At 35.2% G+C, this 21,754-nt stretch overlaps 1 protein-coding gene across 1 annotated transcript in view; it reads right to left on the reverse strand.

Annotated features, from left to right (window-relative positions):
- ZZZ3 (zinc finger ZZ-type containing 3) overlaps positions 1 to 7,056 on the reverse strand; it is a 36,682-nt gene extending 29,626 nt beyond the window's left edge. The window contains exons 1-2 of the mRNA XM_026854363.1: positions 6,901 to 7,056; positions 2,898 to 4,459 (exon numbers count right to left, since the gene is read on the reverse strand). Of these exons, the coding sequence (XP_026710164.1) occupies positions 2,898 to 4,408 (1,511 nt within the window). The 5' untranslated portion in view covers positions 4,409 to 4,459; positions 6,901 to 7,056. The remainder of the gene's footprint in view (positions 1 to 2,897; positions 4,460 to 6,900) is intronic.
- Positions 7,057 to 21,754: the final 14,698 nt, after the last annotated feature.

Here is a 21,754-nt window from a genome sequence, read left to right on the forward strand (position 1 = left end):
TGAATGTCTATGTTGCAATAAACCTTCCGTTTAGAGATCTTAGATCTGTCTTTGTAGGAGAGATCTATTTTATGAAGGAAGTTGTGGAATATCCATCATTTCAGACTTCTCTGAATAATATTCTGTAATTTGCTTTCTGTGATGATTATTATATCATCCAGTTTTCCCAGAAATACGTGAACACGACAACATTCAAAAAGCATCAAAATTAATACAGAAATACCACAACATACATCTAGTTGTTTTTCTTACAGCAAGTCTTATCAACAGCTGTTGAAGGTTTCGGTATATTCATATTTTATCAATGTTATAATAATTTTTTGGAGAGTGAAAATCAGCTGTATGTCTGTCATCAAGCTATGTAATACAAGAAGAAATAACGTAAGTTTACAGACATATCAAATTGCTTCTACAATGTAGAAGAAAATAGCTTTTTTTTTTTCCCCACTGTGGAACATCCAAAGAATGATATTAATGTCTTCTTGGCGATATCTGCCTCCTCACCCTAGCCAAGATGCTAACATTTCTCTGAATTTGCTTTTAAAAGATAATAGAAATATAAACCAAAGAAAAAATCATCCACAAGTGTAATCACAAACTGATGAAGGACAGAAAAACAAAGCTGTGTATCCTTTGAAGATCTGATAAGGAGAAGACCAGCATACTGTGCTTAGCCAGAAATATCACAGGCAAAGTGAATAGCCTTCACCTGACAGTATGAGAATCCTGGATTTCTTTGCATCTGACTCATCAGGGAAAACATTTCTGCTAAAAACTTTTTTTTTTTTTAGTTTAACACTTTATAAAATAAGCACCAAATGAGATTAAACAAGGGTATAATTAAGACACTATTCAAGACTTGTAACACATGAATTAGGTGTATCATCTCTCGAGCTTTGGTATTTTTAAAATTTGCAAAAGGATGTAGTGCACCTTATTTGATTAACTCTTGAACTACAAAGTTCCAGATAAAGGACAAATGGACTCAAATATCAAACCATAGACATAAGTTCTTTGGAAAGATCCTGTTACCATGAGGAACCATCAAAATACTACATTTGTTTTCTTGCAAATATAAACAACAAGACTGCCCATAATTTTCCAATTATATCCACAATTTTTTAAAGGTAAAAAAAAAAAGGCCAGCTAACACTACCTTCTGTAGCATGCTTCCCTTCTGAGAAGTAGAAATTATTCTTTCTTGAGCTAGAAGAGAATTCTAGCTTTTACCTTGCCACCAAAAATCAGTGAAATATAAGATAGGATAAAAATAACAGCAATTTATTTTGGAATTCTGCATTCAGGCAGTAAGTTGCAATTTCAAAAGCTCCCCCAACAAGCTCTCACAATCAGGCCGCCAACCTGAACAACAGTTAGTTGTATCTTCAGAGCAGTTGTATATATCCAAAAGCCAACACTAGGGAATGTTCCCAGAATTTTTCAAGAACAACTTACATCTGTGTTTAATTGTAAGAATAGAAAAAACTACTGTTATTTTTACAGCATTTACATTCAATTGCAGATCTTGATTTTGAAATACTGTGCTTTTCGGACACATTTAATTTGAAAAGCAAAAATTGAGGCTACATCTAAAAATGTGATATTATCTTTTCCTAATAAATACCAAAAAGATATATTGCTACTGAATCTTTGTACAAACATACCTACTAAAGTCACTCTACATATATATATGAAAAGATGCAAAAAATGTCAAAACACAACAGTCCCATTTATAATTTAGGAAACGTCAATCTTCTATCTACCAAGAAAAGTGTCCATACACTTTGGGCTGATGGCTAAAGCTGCAGATATTGATCATTATTTTGAAATCATAGTTTGTCTGAACTATGCTCTAATTCACTGTTTTCTCTGATTAAAGTAATTTATTCATATCCAATACTGAACAAGATTTCATTATAAAAATAATGCAACCCTAATATGAAAAAACTCAGTCAAACTTCTGCTGGATTAATCACCCGTGCTTTGTCCCCCATATTCATAATAATTGCACTGTGATCATTTACAGAAACTACTAGCAATGGTTTAACTCTTCATATGAAGCAACCTGAAGATCATCTCCATTTGGCCTTTCAGTACTCACAAAAAAATGTAGAACATCTAATAGACAGCAAAACTCAGAAGTTGAAACAATGTTACAAAGACTGTGCAATAAAAACTCTGGCCCAATATATCACCTGAAGACAAATTTTCCCCAGATAAACTTTCTCCACTGAAAAAATTGCCCTTTTCTTTCAAGAACCTCTTTCAGAGTTACCACAAATGTATGATTACTGCAGTTCTACTTACAGACGTTCAGATGAGAAATATGAAAATAAGATAGTGCTCTTTTCTAATAATAATTAGAAGATATATATTTACATTTAATGAACATAAACAGCAATGTAGATATGATTTACTCTGGAGAAAGTTCTCAAATTGCTGAATTTAATCAATTTATCTTCCTTAACCAAAAAATGAAAATACACATCTAAGCTTAAATTCTACAACAGAATGCTCGTTTCATAAGCTGTATGTGCCGTGCCTACTGGATATGCTGATAAGTAACTAAACTCTGATTAAAGGTTGTTACTCCTTTGGATTTGTTTTCAGATATTTTTTTAGATAAAATAACAGATGTGTTTTTTTTTAAAAAAAAAAAGTTCTGGCTAAAGAATTCACATTGCTAGAAATGTATAAACCACATTGCTGTACCATACTGCATATTAAATAGAGTTTAATTTTGTTTGAGGTAGAAACAAGGAAGAAAAATGAAGACTGAAGAGTATGAAAATTATAAAGCACTCAGATTTTTGTCAAAGTACTTTAAATACGTATTAATTCATATATTTTTGGTAAGAAACAAAAGCAGAATTCATGGTTACCATAGTTACACATACTCTTTGTTGTGTTTCAATGCCACATGATCTGATTCAAAGTAATACACATCAGGCTCTTCCTCATCATCCTCTGCAGTGTGGATGTTGGCACTCTCTTTGGCAGATGGTACATATCCAGCAACAAGCCTAGCCTCAGAAAGTGGCTTTCTTAGTCCATCACTCCCATGATCTCCCGTATTACAATTTCTCTCTTTTTCATTCTGTTTAATTTCTTCAGACTTTTGGGGAGATCCATTGATATTATTAATACCTACAGGTACATTCTTTTCAGTGGGACTAAGATTATTTTCATCAACCTGTCCGTTTTCTCTACAAGGAGAGTTATTTTTAGTAGGGCTACTTCTGGCAGGGGCAGCCCTCCGTGGTGAAGTTCTCAATGTATATCTGTGTTCTTGAAGTTCCGACATAGATGTCATTTGAGCCGAAACACAGTCCAGCACTGAAGAATGTGGTTCAGGTTCACCTGAGATTGATGCACTGTCATGATGAGTATTCGGGTTGCTATTGGTGTTTTCAGCACACTGTTCCTTAGAGGCACTACTATCTCCTACAACATCTACCTCCTCCTCCGAATCCCTTAACAAAGATGACTGGATTTCAGAAAAGGACCTTGTAGCTGGCTCATATGCCTGACTAGCATGCTCCTCAGGCAAGCTGTCATTTATTATTTTGTGGTCCTCTAACTTTACCTGTTCTTGGGAGTTTGTGCAAGGCACATAATGGTCTACAACACTGTCCTCCTTGCTGCTATTAAGCAACAACGAAGAATGGGCAAATGAGTTTCCATTTTCTGCTACTGTTTTGTCCTTGGGCATGCAGGAACCAGCATTGTTTTGCTTAGTGTTCCCATCAAGCTGACAGTCATCACAGTTAAGAGAATTTGAGTCTCTCTCACCAACTCCATTGACAGTCTGATAGCCTGCAATCTCATCAACTATTGCAGAATTATTAAATCCTTCTGCACAGACATTCACCTTTTTAACTTCCCTTTTGTCACAATCATCCAATATAAGACATCGACAAGCTCGCTTAGTCCCTGTGGAGACTGCATCATTGTCCGACACTAAGCTTTTATGCTCCAATAATTCCTTCTCTGTTTTAGTAGGCAAGTCTTCTTCTGAACTGTTGGGTGCCTCTGAACGTAGACAGCGCTTAATTCTTTTCAAGACTGGTGAAACAGGTTCTGTTTGTTTTTTTTCACAATTTTCCACAGTTTGTTTATCAACATTATCTTTTTCTGAAGCAGACAGCCCTCTCTTTCTAGGGCTCACCCATGATTCCCGAGCACTCTGTTGTTTCAAATCAGTAGTTCTTCCACCGCTACTTCCCTTCTGAGTTTGCACAGACTCTGGCCTCTTCTTTGGTGACCTTGATCGTATTTGAGGATGGGGTGAAACTTCCTCTGGATGAGCAATACTACGGTTTCTTAATGTTCTACCACAGAAGTTTTCATCCAAACCATTTAAACCCACTGTAGATCTTGTAACACGAGTAGATCGAGAAGCAGCCATACTATGGCAAGTCCCTAAAGTATGTTCATCATGATCCACTCATTGGGAAACCTAAAAAAACCCAGTAAACAAAACAATCAGAAAAAAATATTTAAAATACACCTACAGACACAGCAAATCTGAAGAATATATTGTAGAAGTGTGTCTAATGTAAAATCAAATATGCCTGTGCAATGTATTAGTATCACTTCTTTCTGTGGTATTCTTTTAGGGCATTAAAAAAGTTTTCCATCTAAGCTACAAAGTAGCTGACTTGATATTTGCGGTTGTTCTGGCTTTAGTACTTGTGTGTAAATGCTGTTCATATTTATGCCTTATGTAAGACTGGAATGTTCCAGTTAGGCTCCAGTTACTAAAATACACAATTTTTATGTATTGTACATATGATACAATATACTGGTATTATTATTTAAGTTTGGCTGGTCAAATGATAGGTATCAAATCACATTCTTAATGTCCAAGTTTCCAGTTACATGGTTTCACATACTAAGAAGGAAACCATTAAAATTGTATTTGCTTGCTCACTTATTGCTTAAAATAAACCCAAATTGCTCATAAATAAGAAAACAGGATTGCAATTCTAATTTAACAGGAGATTAAAAATATACATCACACCAGGCAAAAATTACAGTCATTAATAGTAAAAATTAAACAAGACAAAATGCCTGAATGAGAATCATAAAATCATCCAAGTTGGAAAGGACTTTGGGAGGCAATCTAGTCCAACCTCCTGCTCTAATGAACATCAAGAGTAAATTCAGATTTAGTTACACAGGACACTGTCCAGCTGGGTCCTGAAAACCTCCAAGTGCAGATATTCTACAACTTCTCTAGGCAACCTGCTTAACTGTCCATATAGTGAAAATGTCTTCTTATACCCAGCTGGGGCTGCCCCTATTTCTGCATCATTTACATCAACAAAAAGCCTGGCTCTGTCTTTTCAGTAATCTCCTCTGTGGTACTAGAAGGCTGTTTCCCAAGCCTTCTCCATTTTTATACTTTTCATACAGTTAGGTGAGATGAATCATCACCTACATGGGATTTAAGTAAATTCAGACTCAAAGCTAAGTTTGAAACATCCAGTTTGAGAACTTCAGGTTGAAATGTAAGAGTACTCAGCTTGCTGAATCTCAAAATAACATTTTTAATATAAATCAGTTCCATCTTATCCTTCTATTCCTTTCATCTTTAAACATTCAGTGTGTCAAACTGCGTATCACCACAAACCTGTCATAATATCCATGATAATGAATAGATTCACATTTGTACATAATGGCATACCTTCCCTTTTCCATCTACCCAAATTCCAGATTATACTGTTCAAGTGACATGTGATATGAAGACTTAAAATTTTAAATATGGAATCAAATCTTTTACATGTTATTTAGAAAGGCTGAAAATGACAAATGGTGGAAAATTGTTTCGATAGCTATTTTCATCTTCAGCAAAGGAGAGGGAGGGAAAAAAAAGAGCATAAATTCTCACAAATGTACTATTCAGGTGTCAGATGGTCCTAGAGCAAAAGAGAGAGAATGGGATAAGACCAGTACACCTCTTAAGTAATACAATTCTATTTAACAGTTAACAGTAATTATGTTATTGTCTGTTTAGGTATTCATAATACAAGTACTACTTCTTAACTAAAGTAATATATCCTAAAAGTACTGCTTGATATAGTTCTAGATACAACTGCATAAGAAAGAACATCATTTTATGTAACTGTGGTATAGCTCTAGATACAACTGTATGAGCCACATCATTCTGTGTGACAAAGACAATTACAAAGTGGAAGTTTCAAATGTTCTCAAAAGTGTTGTATTTGTGCTTCTACAACTCTCCTGCTTGTTAGCTATTCCCACTGCCTTACATGAATGCCTGGAAAGGTGCACTGTTGGTATTCCTGGAGATAAGGGTAAGGAACTGCTATTGTACTAACTTCCATTCTATCCATTTAAAAGTAACAATGCAGGACAAAGTGTGAGGTGTCCAGTGAACTCTGTCTTAAAAGAAAATATAAATAATACAACAAACACAAATGGACAAACATCAGTAATTGAGTTGGAGAGAAAAAAATACATGTAACTGTGTTGTCTGTAATGGCTGTTTATACCTATTTTCCACATGGATAAACTTGCCTGTATATTCTCCCCTTTTACACAGAAGCTCAATACCTTCTGAAATGTGATCTCATTTGGAGTTGAACCCAAACATGAAAAATAGGGTCATTTAGATATTCCATTTCACCTAGGTTGTTCTAATTAAGGCTAGCACACATTAAGGATGAGTAATTGCCGCTTCAAATGGATACCAATAAAATAAACAAAATTTCAATATACACTTGAGTGAGTAATTACTGCTGAACTCAACAGACATTAGAAATAATAAATCAGACAAATATTTACTGATTTGCTGGTACGTTACTTTCTAAAGAAATACACCATACACAAGTTAAAAAGATAATATTTACTTAGTACAAAATGTAAAAGACTTACCATTGCAAAACTAGAAGAAATATGAACTTCCGACATTTCATACAGCAGCTCTTACTGTGCCACTCAAATAATATCAATCACCATTGCTGATATCCATGATGTAATCCAAATGCCTTTTTACTACTTTATGCCATCACATTAACAAGATTTTGAAAACTGTGGAGAAAGAGACAAAGGTATCCATAAAACATCTAAATTGTTTAATTAAAAACTGAGAAGAAGGCAACAGGACATAAAGAGTAACAGGGTTTTTTAAGAAACAATTATTAATTTTACAATTCTCCTACATAAAGAACTGTATGAAATTAGTATGAGAAATGCTAATTTAGGTTTCAAATAAAAATAACCAAGAAAGATATTTTACAAGTGATTCACTGTATCACACTGAAGATATGCAAGCAAATGAATTCACAGCAGAGAGTCATGTGTTAGGGTCTTCAAACCTTAGAATCATAGAATACCATGCTGCAGGGGACCTCAAGGATCATCTGGTCCAACCTTTCTGGCAAAAGTATGGTCGAGACAAGATGCCCCCCCATCCCGTCCACCTGAATCTTGGAATTGTCCAGTATTGGGGAATCCACCACTTCCCTGTGGAGATTATTCCAGTGGCTGATTGTTCTCATTGTGAAAAATTTTCCTCTTGCATCTAATTCAGATCTCCCCAGGAGTAACTTTACCTATGTCCCATCATCTCTTCCATAAGACTCCTTGTAAAAAGGGAGTCTCCATGTGCTTTGTAGGCACCCTTTAAATACAGGAACACAGTGACAGGGTTTCCCCTTAGCCTTCTCTTCTTAAGGCCAAACAAACCCAATTGTCTCAGCCTTTGCTCATCTGGCAGGCTTCCCAGCTCCCTGAACATCTTTCTGGTCCTCCTCTGGACCCTCTCCAGCCTGTCCACATTTTTTTGTATAGTGGGGACCAAAACTGAACACAATATTCCAGGTCTGGCCTGAGAAGCACTGAGTGGGATGACTTCAAGATATTTGAAGCGACACAAGAGAAGATACTACTACAACTAATCAATTATGTAATGCACTGTCAAATATATTTTAGAATTATATACATAGTGAAAAACAATTAGTTCTGTTATTTAATTTTAATCAACAGAGCAAACCTTACAATGGCTCCAAATCCCTGAATAATCTTCATCTACACAATAGGAGTGAAATGCTTTCACGAGTTCACATTAAACCTATTCTTCACCCAAGGAAAACAATTTGTTTACTGCCTTGTTTATAGTGGAGGTGAACCAATTTTATATTGAAAGACAGAAATAAATCTATGGATGCAAGTCACACAATGCCTTCAGTTGTCTTCAGAGTTTGGGCATCAGTGCCAATTCCCAACAGCTATTACTTGAAAAAACATACCAGGAATCACATTTAATTTAAGAATATCTAGTACTAGGGAGACACCAAAAATCACTACAGAATAATGATTACGGAGTCTTTCTTCATATTCTGTTGACTTTGCAAGCGTGAACTTATTTTCATATTGACAATTCAGAAACTTCATGATGCAGAAAACAAGCTGACAGGTTTTGCCACATTTTTCCTTATACACAGTTATTGTAGTTAGATTATGTATGTCCAAAGCCTTTGGAAATTGTCTTCTTTACTTTCAACCTACTTATGATTTCATACTGGTAAGAGCAGAAAACAAATTCCCCATTAAGTTGACAATTCAAAATATAAACTGAGCCAAATAGGAGAAGAGATTAATTATGTCTAGCTATAGTGACATTCAATAATGAAAAATATTTCTACAATGATGTGACATAAAGTATCATAAATTCTATTATATGGATAACTAAATCAAATTAGATTTCAATTATTCAGTGGAATTTCTTAATTTAACAAACAGCAGAGAACTGTCATAACAGAAGACAAATAAAGAATGGAAAACAAGAAGGCAAGGAAAAACACTTGAAAATACAAGAGGTAAATGACTGAAAGGAATTGGCAAAAAGGAACAGTTGCTAGTCAGCCATACCAGGAATGGAACCAGAAACAGTGAGATGAACTCCATAAAGAGCTCCAATATCAAGTGACTTCAGCCTGTGTCTGCCTGTCTGCCCCACCAAGTTTCTTCTGTTTTAAATATTCTGGTATGGTCTCAGTTACTTAAACCTATATTGTTGGCTTTCCTATAGATCCCTTTCACTGACAGGAAAGACACATATGTAGACATCAAAAGTAAAGAGATTTTGACAGGTTTTTCCAAAACTGAAACTACACGCCCAAACAAAAATCCCATAACATACTTTGGTAAAATACAAAAATACAGAAGAAAGCCTGAAACAAAATATAACAGTGAGTCAATCAGAAGGAGGCCTAATGTCTATTTTTTTAAAATTACTTTACCAGTCCATAAGTAAAAGAGCATTTGCACAAGTTGTTTCAGGAACAACTGAAATAGTATTATCGGTCTTTCCTCATATTTGTACACTTTATTTCCCCTAATTTTGTTTTCCAAAAGAGCCCTATTTTACACACAGCTGGAAAGACACAACCCCTGCTGTGCCTAGTCACCTTTGGGGAAAGCAAGAGTATTTTAGAACGTGTACATATCACAAGAGGAAAAAACAAGGTTGGGGAAAAAATTTTGCCCTGGTCAGGAGGGGTTTTTTTAAGACAAGAAAGAAATTGCTGCACCTTAATTACTGCTTAAAAAATAGAAAACAACATTCACAAGAGCTTACTAAATGAACAATTAAATAATTTCTCCCAGAAGTTTCCTTGGAAAAATTGACTTAAAAAAAACCTATCCTTTTTTTTACATTTCATAACCAATTAGAACAACTTTTTTCACCTAGAACAACCACATCTTCCATGGCAGTGAAATTCAGTGGAAGAGTAATATAATGTTTTGGACACCACTCCTTTTAGAAGATATTTATGAGTTGGAATAAGGAGTGCAAGGGAAACTGCATATGCTTTAAGTCTAAGTCATTCTTCAGGGAACCGCATCAACATTTAAGAAAGAGAATACTGCAATAAAGACCCAAACCCTAAAGAGAAAGCATCAACTAAGAAACAACATGGTCCAGTTTGCAAAACCCACTAAAAATAATGAAGTTACAGGTGAAAGTAGAATGTAACGCAAAGACAAAGCTTTGAAGTAAGAAAGGGAATCTGGATTTGTCTCTTGTGGGTGCATGAGAAGTCAGCGAGTAAGTGCTGATGCTGAAACCTTAACAGGGAATGGCCATACATTAATTGGTATAAAACTTTTTCAGAATGAGACTGAAGTTCAGCTGCTTATAGAAACTGTCCGTATATCTTACATAAAACCAAAAATCTGACAACAACATAGGATGGAGTTTCAGAGTATGCATTTTAGCACCTGAGAACTTCAGGCGGACTCTACTGATACACACCACAGCCAGATAATTACACTTGAATTTTAATTTATCTTAACAAGAAGTCTATTTAGCAAAGCTAGCAGATGTTGAACTATGTGTGTTATATGTGTGAACTATGTGTGTATATGTGAAAACTTCCAGCAACAGAGAAAACAAATTTATATAGAGATGGAAACTAACAGTTAAAGACAGCAGGATGAGGAAACTCCTTCCTAAATATGCAGATAACCAATTTCTTCACTGGGTTAGGCCGTTGCTGGCTACCTGGGAAGCAAGTACAAGTTGATTGTTTATAGGAACCTCAAGAATTAAGAAACATGTACATAGTTAAAACTATGTTCAATATGGTCCTAAGCTAGAAAAGAAATAGTAAAGAGGTCAATATATATAAATACACTGGGTATATCAAACAGGATCTGAAAGCAGCAAACAACAGAAGCCTCCACTGCAATTGTGTGGTGGGGCCTTTTATATATATGGTACTTAAACCAGATATATTAACATTACATACAACATTAAACAAACAAAATCGTGTATGTGGAAGGGAGAGGGAAGAACAGTCTTGCAAAAGGAAAAAATCTCCAATAGTTATTTGATGTCACTATTTTATGAAAATGGACAACAGCTACAGCCTTCCACAGTATTTCAGGCCTAGAAGACAGAATAGTTTGTTCATCACATCTATAGTATAATGAATCATCATCTTATTGAAGAAAAATTATCTGTTCTCTTTCTGTTGTTCTGAGCCTCATCTAACAATCAGTTTCCATTCATGCTCAATGATAATACTGCATGGTGATAAAGATTAAAACTTTTTCCAGTGTTCAGATATTGCAACTGTGGACACCTGATAGCAACAGCACTCTCCAGTCCCGCACTGCAGAAAATTCCAAAATTACTTCAGAAACGGTATCCATTATTGGTGTAGTTACCATTTACAAGAGCAAATGTGACACATCTAATTGCTCTCTTCCATTTCATTTTTATTCTGCTCTAAGATCTGTGGGACCTTGCCTGCCTCTGGCTGAAAGGAATATTGCAGAATGTTTTATTTCAGTCACATTGCTCTTTGACAGATCTTATTTCTGTCACCAGAACTTGAAAGTCTTTAATGTATATTCCTTTTTAAAAAAATTGTATTTTATTCTTTTAAAAAATTTGCATCAGATTTTACATTATCTTTTTCAAACTGTAACATTTCAGAAGCATCACTTTTAGACACATCTTTCTAATACTAAATAGCAGAACATTTTCTGGGAAAGAAAACAAATCAAAACAAATCTGTATCAAACACAGTAATAGGGTGTGATTTCAGACTGTAAAACTGTGCATAAATTAGCTAGGTTGAAACAGTGTACACTCAGTTATTCTATACCTCATCCCAAAATATTTCTTTAATTTTGAAAACCTGCTTCCATTGACCTAAGGATTTTCTAGACTGCTATTACAATGGAGGTAATATAACTCTATTAAAATAAGTGTGACTTTTGCATAAGAATATAGCAAAGTCCACCATATTTCTGAACCTATAATTGCTGTCTGTTTCTCTCAGAACCTCTCAGAAATCACCTGAGCCACTGGCCACTATTTACACTTTAGGAAACAGTAGTTCACTGGGAACTTACCACTGGTCTATCTCAGTGTAGATACAAAACCGATGGCCAAAACTGGCTTTTCTCAAGCCTATTTCAAAATTCCACTTCTCCTAAGTCAGAGTTGACAAAACCTGAGTCTGACCTGACCCTGTATCTGTAACTCAGTCTTCTACATTGAAGTGGTTTAACATTTATGAGCATGTAATAAATTTTAACCCATTACTGCATCCATAGACTAAGCATGCACACAAGCAATCTTTAATCATTAGCAGGGCCCAGTATATGCTTCATGCTATGGCCCTTGGCAGGTGGGCACAAAATTACATCTTCTGGTTTTGCATTTTCCATGGAGAATTACACCAAAGGTATCTTGAATAAGCTTTTGTGTTCTGATTGCCTAGAGACATTCTGATCATTACACCATTATCTTTCTTCTTATCAGCTATACAAGACAGACCACATTATTTCAGTGACAGAAATCAGACTTTATACATTTTAAGCATACATGGTAGTGCTTAAGTGTGTATCTCAAAAGAATATGCATAGATGACAAATTAATAAATAAAACTGGTGTATCTGTGGTGTAAAATAGCAATTCCTAAATTCTCTGCAGAGCAGTAGCATGTTATTTAAAACAGTGTGGTTTTTGAAATTGAAAGTTTATTGTATAAAATGAAGACTGCAGAAGCTGTTAATGTAAACAGAATCTAATATCTTACAACAGTATTTGCCCAAGACAAAAAAATTAGCATCTCTGAACAGAAGAGAACCTGCACAGACATCAGTTTATCATGACTCTGGTTTATCTCCACATATAAATCATATCACTTCCTAGCAAAGTGGTATTACTAAATTAGGGATGAATTCCATTTAACAAATTATATTCACCAGTCTATCACATCTAGAGTATGCCAGCATCTCTTCCCACACATACAGATCTTAGCATAACTACATTAACAAGAAATTAGTTTTCTGGAGAAGGCACTATATTTTTCTGATTTTACATTACATCAAAATAAGCAATACTTTCAAATTATAAAAATAACTTCCACCAAAAGACATTACAATGACTTTATTTGAATTAATATGTAACAATAAGCAGCTTAAAGTTATAACAAAAGTTTAAATGCAATAAAAGTAAAAATAAATAAATGAGGCTTCATGATCTGGAAATACATGGGAGATTTCAGCTATCTCTGACACAGTAAGATTATATTACATACAATCAAAATACAGTTTGTCAGAATGGGACTACGTATATTTACTTTATTTTATATATAAGAGAGCAAGATGAAATAAAGGAAAATTTAGAATAGTAGGAAAAAATTATCATCAGGTTTTAAAAGCTATCAAACTATCAGGGGACAAGCTTTACCAAAAACTAAAACTGGTGAAGAAATGGAATAGACAGTTCAATATGCTCATTTTCTTCCTTAAAATAGATGGGTTCACCAGGCCAGACTAAACTATTCTTACATAAGAGAGGAAAAAAAAAAATCTTTAGAAAGAATCTTCCTATAGAAAAAAATTATTCTACCTCTTTCTGAGGGGGGGGATAAAAGGTAACAGACAAGTAAGCAAGCAAGCTGAATCTGGTACTTAATTAATAGAATGTGTGAAAACAAAAGCTTAACCTCCTCCTCTTCATCACTGCCTTACACTGACTCCTCTTTCTCTAAAACCACAAAATTAAGAAAAAGTTCAAACCAGTGAGTTTGACAATGACTAGCAATGTACATCTGTTCCTTTGTATCCCTTACAGTCAGCAGCAGGTTATCAAAACAGCCGACTGCACTGATATTTCTCACTCTTCTGTGCTACCTACATGAGGAAATGTATCAGGAGGATGGGTACGATAGACACATCACACCCCTTTCCCACCCAAGATAAGGTAAGGAAAGCAGCTACATTAGCAAAATGGATGGATGCTTACTGGACAAGAGGCAGACTAGAAATCCTGAAGAACTGCTAGAAGACAGAAAGATCACAACTGTGAAAGAGGGAAACAGGAACTGGGAGTAATTTGAAGCAGCAGACAGGCAGAATTTGGGATCATACCTAGTTACAACAATTCTATACACATCAATGCAGCACCCATCCCAATTATCTGTCACAAATACTCTGTCAACACAAATATTTGTGGAACTATGCTTCAAAATGAATCTACAACTAGGTCTGAGACAAAAACATCACCTCTTCTGGTTTTCTTTTCAGATGGGTCCAGCTGGATCTTTTTTTTTTTTTCCTGTGGGTCAGATTAAAGGACAGTGTGCTGCAGTACAAGAGTGTGGCCAGAACCAAAGGTGAAGATGTGAAGTTTGTAAGATGGTACCACTGCCCTAAGAACAATAAACTACATTTCACACTTCAGCACACCACCTAGTACTGCTTCATCTTATTAGAAAAATGAGGAAAAGGATCAGTTTGTGACATCATTTAATACAAACTGCATTTAGCAGGAATAAAGACAGTAGCCTTAACGTCCTTATTGAACTTCCTAATCAGTCACTAAAGTAACTGTTGTCTAATAAAATTTAACTTACCAAGAAAACTAAAAACAGACTACACAAATTCCATGACACACTTAAAAAAATCATGATTAAACTCACTTACTGGCCATCACTCTATATCCTTCTCTATCTACTGCTCACTTCACTGTATCATCCTAGGTGAAAATCCCACTCTAAATTATGCTTTTTCACGTGAAACCATTCAGCTGCTAAATAGCTCTGCTGTTATCCAAAGAACATCTCCTGTGCAGGATTACCAAAACATGTAACTAACATCTTTGAGATACATTATATTACGCAGGTTCTTGAAAAGCTCATTATAAAATTAATTACACTAACTCGATTACAGTAACCATTTATCAAAATGTTATTCTAGCAGAACACACTCCTATAGTATTTAATCTCTTAACCACAGCTAGAACATAGCTTTACACCAGTAAATAGGAAAAATATTATTTATTTCTTAATGAAGTTATTATTGCAATATGCAGAAAATATGAAGCATAAAAAGACATTTCTCCCACAGGTAGGCTGCAACTGTAAGGGGTCATCAAGTGCTTAATAACCCTGCTAACAGCTTACAGATGAAAAGGAAGTTGATGAAGAAAAACAGCACTCCTTTAGCTTCTTAAAAGCCCTAAAATAAACCTCTGTTCATTTTTGTAGAATACTACACCGGAAGTATCTACTCTGTCTGATTTAATTTCAGAACAGTGACTGCAAATATGCTACCCTAAGATGTATACTGTAATGGGCATATTGTATGAAATACTGTATAGAATGTATTTTTATCCCAGATAATTTTCAGTCGAGGACATGCATTTGAAATACACCAATTAATATACTTCTTTATATGCAAAATTACAGCGTCAGCTACATAAGCTTCAGAAGACTATCATAATGACAAACATAGATGTACAAGATGGAGCAGTACTACATACACACAACCAGTAAGTATTATGCATGGGCTGTACTTAGAACTGCTGTTGGCATGGGTACTAAGTACCAAACGAGAGTTTGGAAAATGGGAGCATGAGGCAGGCAATTGTTCCTGTAAAATATTTTGAGTGCTGTATCAGAATTAAAATGGTTTTGTTCTCAATTTTTCATCAAAATTTAAAATATCCCTCTGTCCATCCCCCCCCCCCCCCAAAAAAAAACCCCAAACCAAATAAAAATTAGAAGGAAGGATGTTTTTCCAGTTATCTCCATTTGTGTAAAATGTTTTAACCACCTGAAGATACTTTTGACTCAATCTAGGAGATAAGCATATTATTCTGTAAGCAGACTGGCAAAACTGCTATCCTATGAGCTGACTTTTTGTAGTCCTAAGTGCAACCCAGTTCCGAAAGATATCCCACCTCATCTCTAACATTTTGAAAGACTTCATGTTCGTCCCTCTGGCCATCTCCAAAACTCCAGGATGGTGTGGCCAATTCCCATCTACACACGCACTGACTAGATTGCTAGCAAAGCATGTACAGCAGGCAACTGCTGGGCTCAAACTGCAATCCTTACAAAGGGACTCCAACTTTCATGAAATCTGCAAACTTTTTACACTTCTGAGATCTTCACTCAGTTAAATTTAGGAGGATTTCCAAATTGGCCAAGGGTTGAAACGTTATATGGTAATGGTAAACAAACTGAGGGACACCTTTTTGCTTAAACTAAAGGGTTGACCTAAATTATGCCTTTAAATACTTAAAACACATTCTGGACCGACTAGGGGCAGGGAGGGAATCCAGAATTATCCTGGCATCTAAGAACAAAAGAAATGAAGCTTGTCACAGTTATGCTGTGGCCCTGCTGTGTCTTCTGACCAAATGCATTTTCATGCTACCAGGCATCCCTTGCCACATGAGCTGATACTGCACGTGTAATTGCAGCACCGCTCACCATGTAACCAAACAGATGTGTTCTCACATGCTATGGGGCTCTAGAAAGTAATGGACTAGCTTATAAAACAAACTATGTTTTAACCCTGAATTTAAGTACTGTAGTAGCCTGCTACCATAGAAACACAGAATCATTTAGGTTGGAAAAGACCCTTAAGATCATCGAGTCTAACCATAAATTACTTGCCTTTTTGATTGGCAGTTATTTTTAAAAGCCCTAGCTCTTTCAAATGCTCATGTGGCTGTGTTATGACTGACTTTGATATATTAATAAAATAGTATAGCACAACTGATTTTGTTATATGGAGTCATGTCTCTGGCAAACAGCCAGCAGAGAAACATCTATTTTCTGCAGAAAAGTCTGAGATACTACAGCTGTTGAAAACGTTTCACTGATATATCCTCTATGCTAGAACCTTAACATTGTTGAAGTTCTCAAAATAAGTGATTTGTGGCAAAAAGACTGATCCCTACTTTTTGTTCCAGCCTTCCATACAAACACTGGTTATTTTCATTCTCTCTTTTTGCTGTTTGGTCTAATTCACAGCTGGTATTAGACCAACTGGTAGCTACCTTTAGCCATACATGATAGTTTTCCCACTGCAGATAGTCTTTCAAAGCAGTTTTGAGCACATTCCTGCTCTGTGAGCTGGATGTCAGCATCATCCACATTCCCCAGGAGTACTTAAAGCAGACAGAGATTTTCTCTCAGTGCTTGGGCATCCTGACAAACCGCAGATATCAGCACTTACAAACAATTTATTCTTAGATTCTTTCCAAATTCTGCTTTGCAGCTGACATGGGGCTTGTTAAGCAGAGAGGTTTCATATCCCTCTACAGCTTCACATTCTCACTCTTTGTTCAGTCTGTATTTTAAGTGTTCTGAGTAAGAAGACCATTATGCATATTTCAGTCTACTTGGATTCCTGAAGTTTCAGCTGGCAAGTACTGAAGCTGTTTTAAGTGCATTAGCAACTACATTTTTTAAAAGTTCTTAAAGTAACAGTGACCAGCCACTTTCTGGTTTATTGCTGTCCTGCCTCCAGTCTCAGAAAACAAAACTTTCAATTAGAGGATTGTTGCACACCTTTTCATTTTAATTACAGCATACCTACTGGTAATAGAGGCCTTGATATTAAAAGCCCCCAAACTTTACTGTAAAAGTGGTCCCAATTCAACTAGTCTATTACTTTTTCTAGCTGCTTCTGTCTATATCCAACTACTTCCAGATAGGATAACTGGCCAGAATTTCCTTAACAGTACAATGGTAGTCTATTTTCCTTTTTTATTTGAATATATACAATTCAAATAGGACTCTGTGTCATGTATAATTTTGTTTTGCTTGATTGCTATTTTGCTTGCTTCTCTTGCTCTGCCCAGAAAGTCTTTGTAGGCCAGTACACTCACTAATAAACAATACGCTGCATTTGATTTCCTTGGTTTCTATGTTCTCCCTTGCCTATGCTTACAGTACTAACTGGAAATACAAAGAAAGTTCTGTTTGGCCTGCATTTACATTTAAAATCTCACCCTTCCAGTTGCTGCTTACTTTCTCAATATGAACATTTTTTTTCATTTGAACACTTTGGCATAAAATGCCATTATTATCCTGAAAAAAAAACAAAACACCAAACAAAAAAAAAAAACAGAAGAGGTCTTTTTTCTACCATAACTACAGAACTTTGCTTTTCTTGTGATCATTGATAAAATGATCTTTAGGCTCATTTCACATACATTTTTCATTTAGACACAGGCTTGATCATCAGTTTTGCAGTTTCTACAGCTCCTTGCACAGTAAAAACTCAGACCAGCCTGATTCACTTTCTTAATCTTTCAAAGTCACAAATGAATTACCTTGAAAGATTCAGCCAAAACTTTTCACACAGTACAACTATGCATCAACTGTTTCTTCTCTAGGTATCTTATTAACTTGTTGAATATACGTATTTTATAGATTTAAAATGCATTTTGAAGAATTTCTGAGATTTTACACTGTTACTCTAAACCTACCATTAACCTGTCAACACACTGCTGAAATACAATTACAGTTTACCCTCTGTATGCTTCTCTTTTTACCTCCTTTACTTAACTCTGTGATATAAGTAACACCCAGCTATTCTGCTTTGATTATTAGTGTTCTTCAGGGTTATTCTGTTTTGCAATACTCAGTTTATGATTTCCTGTACTTACAGGAGACAATTCATTTTCAAAACTATGCTGTTTCAAGCATAAAATGAAAGACTGCCTACAAAGTGAAAAGCTCATTCTTATTGTATTATCTCTTCTCACTTGCTGAATATCAAGCACTTTCTAAATGTTTCAGGCTCCAGATACTGAGATGTTGCACATTTACAGAGGTACTTCCCTATTACCACCTAAGCACATCCATGTATCTGTCACCCATGCACACGTGCACTCAATTCCCTTTGTAAGTTAGAAGTTTGGAAAACAGTTTTCTCATGAACTTTAATAGCAAATTAGTTTTTTTTTAACTATATCAGACCTCTTTTCTCACATTTACAAAAGGTCTATCCAGTCAGTACTTTGTCTCCAACAGCAGCCATAAGCATATGGCTATGGAAGAGCTGCTGTATACAATACCTTCCCAGCTTCCAACTACTTTTAGCTCAAGGTCCTCTGAAGTCTTATGTGATTTGTATTTACTAAACTTCAGTGGATTTCTCTTCCATTAATTTTCCTTGTCATCCCTTGAGCTTCCCACTGATGTGTTTGTAAAAGAGAATTGCAAATTTTCATTTTTACAAATGGGTATAAAGAGCCATAGCCCGGCAAAAAGGAAAGGCTGCAAGGTTAGACACCCAATGCAACTCTCACAGCAACTTCTCAAGAGTTTTAACTCTTTCTCCTTACTGCTTTTAACTGGTTTGGTTTTTGGTTTTTTTTACTGGCAGAATAAAAAAAAAATAAAAATCCATGGTATTATCAATGATGGAAAGCTACTGCATTAAGTGTGCTTTTTTAACTACATCATAGATGTTTCAAACGGATACACTTGGTACTAGTAACCTAGGTATATGTTTGCAGTTTTATCTACCCTAATAAAACATATGAGACTTGAAGGTTTTAAATAGCATCTTGCCTTTTCTCATTTTAATTTTCTGAAACTGAAGTAATTTCTGGCAGTTCTGACTTTCACCCTTTGTCTCAAGATGGTACAACTCATGATTACACTAGTATTTCACTAATTTTTATACTTCATCAGCTATTAATTCAGTAACAATGCAAACTGTGACCACATTTTAATACATAACACCATTTAACCTTTTATGTAAAAATATGTCTGGCTACAGTATCTAAAATTCTTAATAATATCTATTTCCAAAAATAAAAAGGAGATGCTCATCCTACCATTCCTCGCAATTACCCTGTAATAGCAGGTAAAAGGACTGAAGAAACATTAAAAGGCTATTCAAGTTTCAGGTTCAGCCACTAGAGAAATTCTCAAAGCACAAGAACAAAGCAAAAGAGAACTACCATTTACCTTCAGCATATTTTACCACAGATTCAGGCAACAGGAAGGAGCTGCCAGAAGTTGGGTCAGAGTGTGAATTATATAGTTTCCACACCTACCCTAAGCAAACATGAGCAGATTGCCAGACTTCAGACAGTTTCCTAAATGGCTAACCCATCACAGCAGTACAAAATCTGCACTTCCAGTTAAGTTCTTGCTCTCCACAAGCATGGGTCTTGCCTCTGAAATGCACACCAGATTGTCCATGCTGTATCAAGTGACAACACATCAGAAAACTTCTAATTTGAAGATATGAAATAAACCTTAGTCTAAGTTATTTCCTATGGAGTTACATATTGACTTACAAAAATAAACAGATTTTTTTCTGATTTTTTATCCCTCTGAAACATTTGGTTATAGAGATTTCATTACTCCAAATGCTTATTTCTTACAAAGCCAAAACAAATTTGACCAGTAGCTTTCTGAGTTTGCCACATGTACAGTTTGGAATCTTTACAGTATGAATTTGGAAATAATACAAGCAGTTACAAAGTTAGACATTACATTAATTCACTCTGTCATATGCACATTTGCATTTATAAAGATATCAAGCAGAAGACTCTACACAGCTTTTTTTAATAGTAAATCACTTACTGTTTGCCAGTGATGTCCTAAAAAAAAGCCTTACTGACCCTTTTAAGGCAGTTTTTTCTAACTGTTCTAAGGAATTTAACAGTGCTATGTCAAACCAAGTGCTTCCTTAGGAATAACTCCTCTGAAGAGCTGACATCAAGTATTAAGTAAGGATTAACTTGACAAATGTAATTTACATGCATCCATAAAACTGCTTAACCTTCTTTAAAATATTATTTAAAAATAACCGATTATCAGTTCTCTTAGAGAACATCTAAAATTTGTATAAAAATATTAAATTATTCTTCTATGAACTGTATTATCCACAGCATAATGCTGTAGCCATAAAAGAAGAATAAATACAGTAAGAATATAGCCCCTAAACAGCCTTTGCTGTATCTTGAATACACAAAGCCCTCATAACTCAATGATACATTATCTGTCCTAGGGCAGTAAGCAATTAAACACATTCTTTTCTTGATAACAGGAGGAAAAAAGAATACTTACAACCTCCATACCTTTAAAAATTAGTTTGACTGTATCTAGAAACAAAAAAACAAAGGGACTGAAATACAGTGACTATGTATGGCACGACAGACCTGAGAACATAATTTTGCTGTACACTCCCAGAATTAATGGATATTTTATTTGGCTTACCTCCTTGGTGTTCTGCATAGAGAAGCAATCCCAAACCTTTGATTATTCTTTTTGCCTTTTTCTGTACTGAGTCTCGCAGACAGATCAGTGATGGATAATCATATTCAAAGCATGGTTTATGTGTGGCATGGATTTTTACCATAGAATAGTAATGTTTTATGTTATGACCCCTTTCTAATAATACTTAACACTATTTACTTTTTTTGACAGCTAGTGAAAACTGAGTTGATGTTTTTATAGAAATGTCTATCAGACACTTTCCTGAACAGTAATAGTTGATTTAAAGTCAGCATTGGTGGCTTTTTGCACAAAGTTATTTTATTCTCATGCATTACTTCACATTTCTGAAAATTGGGGTTTGCTTCTATTTTACCACCCATTTGCTCAGTTTTGTGAGATTCTTCTACAACTCTGACTCAAGACAGTGGTGAAATCAAGAGTCTTCAGATTTGTATCATCTCTATTATCAGAGTAGAGGGGGGGTTTTCTGCAATCACTGAAATAATTAGAATATCACTACCTGTAAATATTTGATTGAAATTAACTCTGATCATCTAACATTTAAAACACCTGTCTATTTTGACTGAAAATCTTCCTCTTAAATCATGTGGCAGCTAAAGTGGGCACTACTTTTCTGGAGTTCTGCATGCACACAGTTCGGATTATTGTTGCTCAGTTGAGGAAAACATTAAAAACTATTTTTTATTCACTCTTAGTGGTGA

Source organism: Athene cunicularia, assembly GCF_003259725.1.
Source record: "Athene cunicularia isolate RWA chromosome 8 unlocalized genomic scaffold, athCun1 chr8_part1, whole genome shotgun sequence".
Lineage (NCBI taxonomy): Eukaryota > Metazoa > Chordata > Aves > Strigiformes > Strigidae > Athene > Athene cunicularia.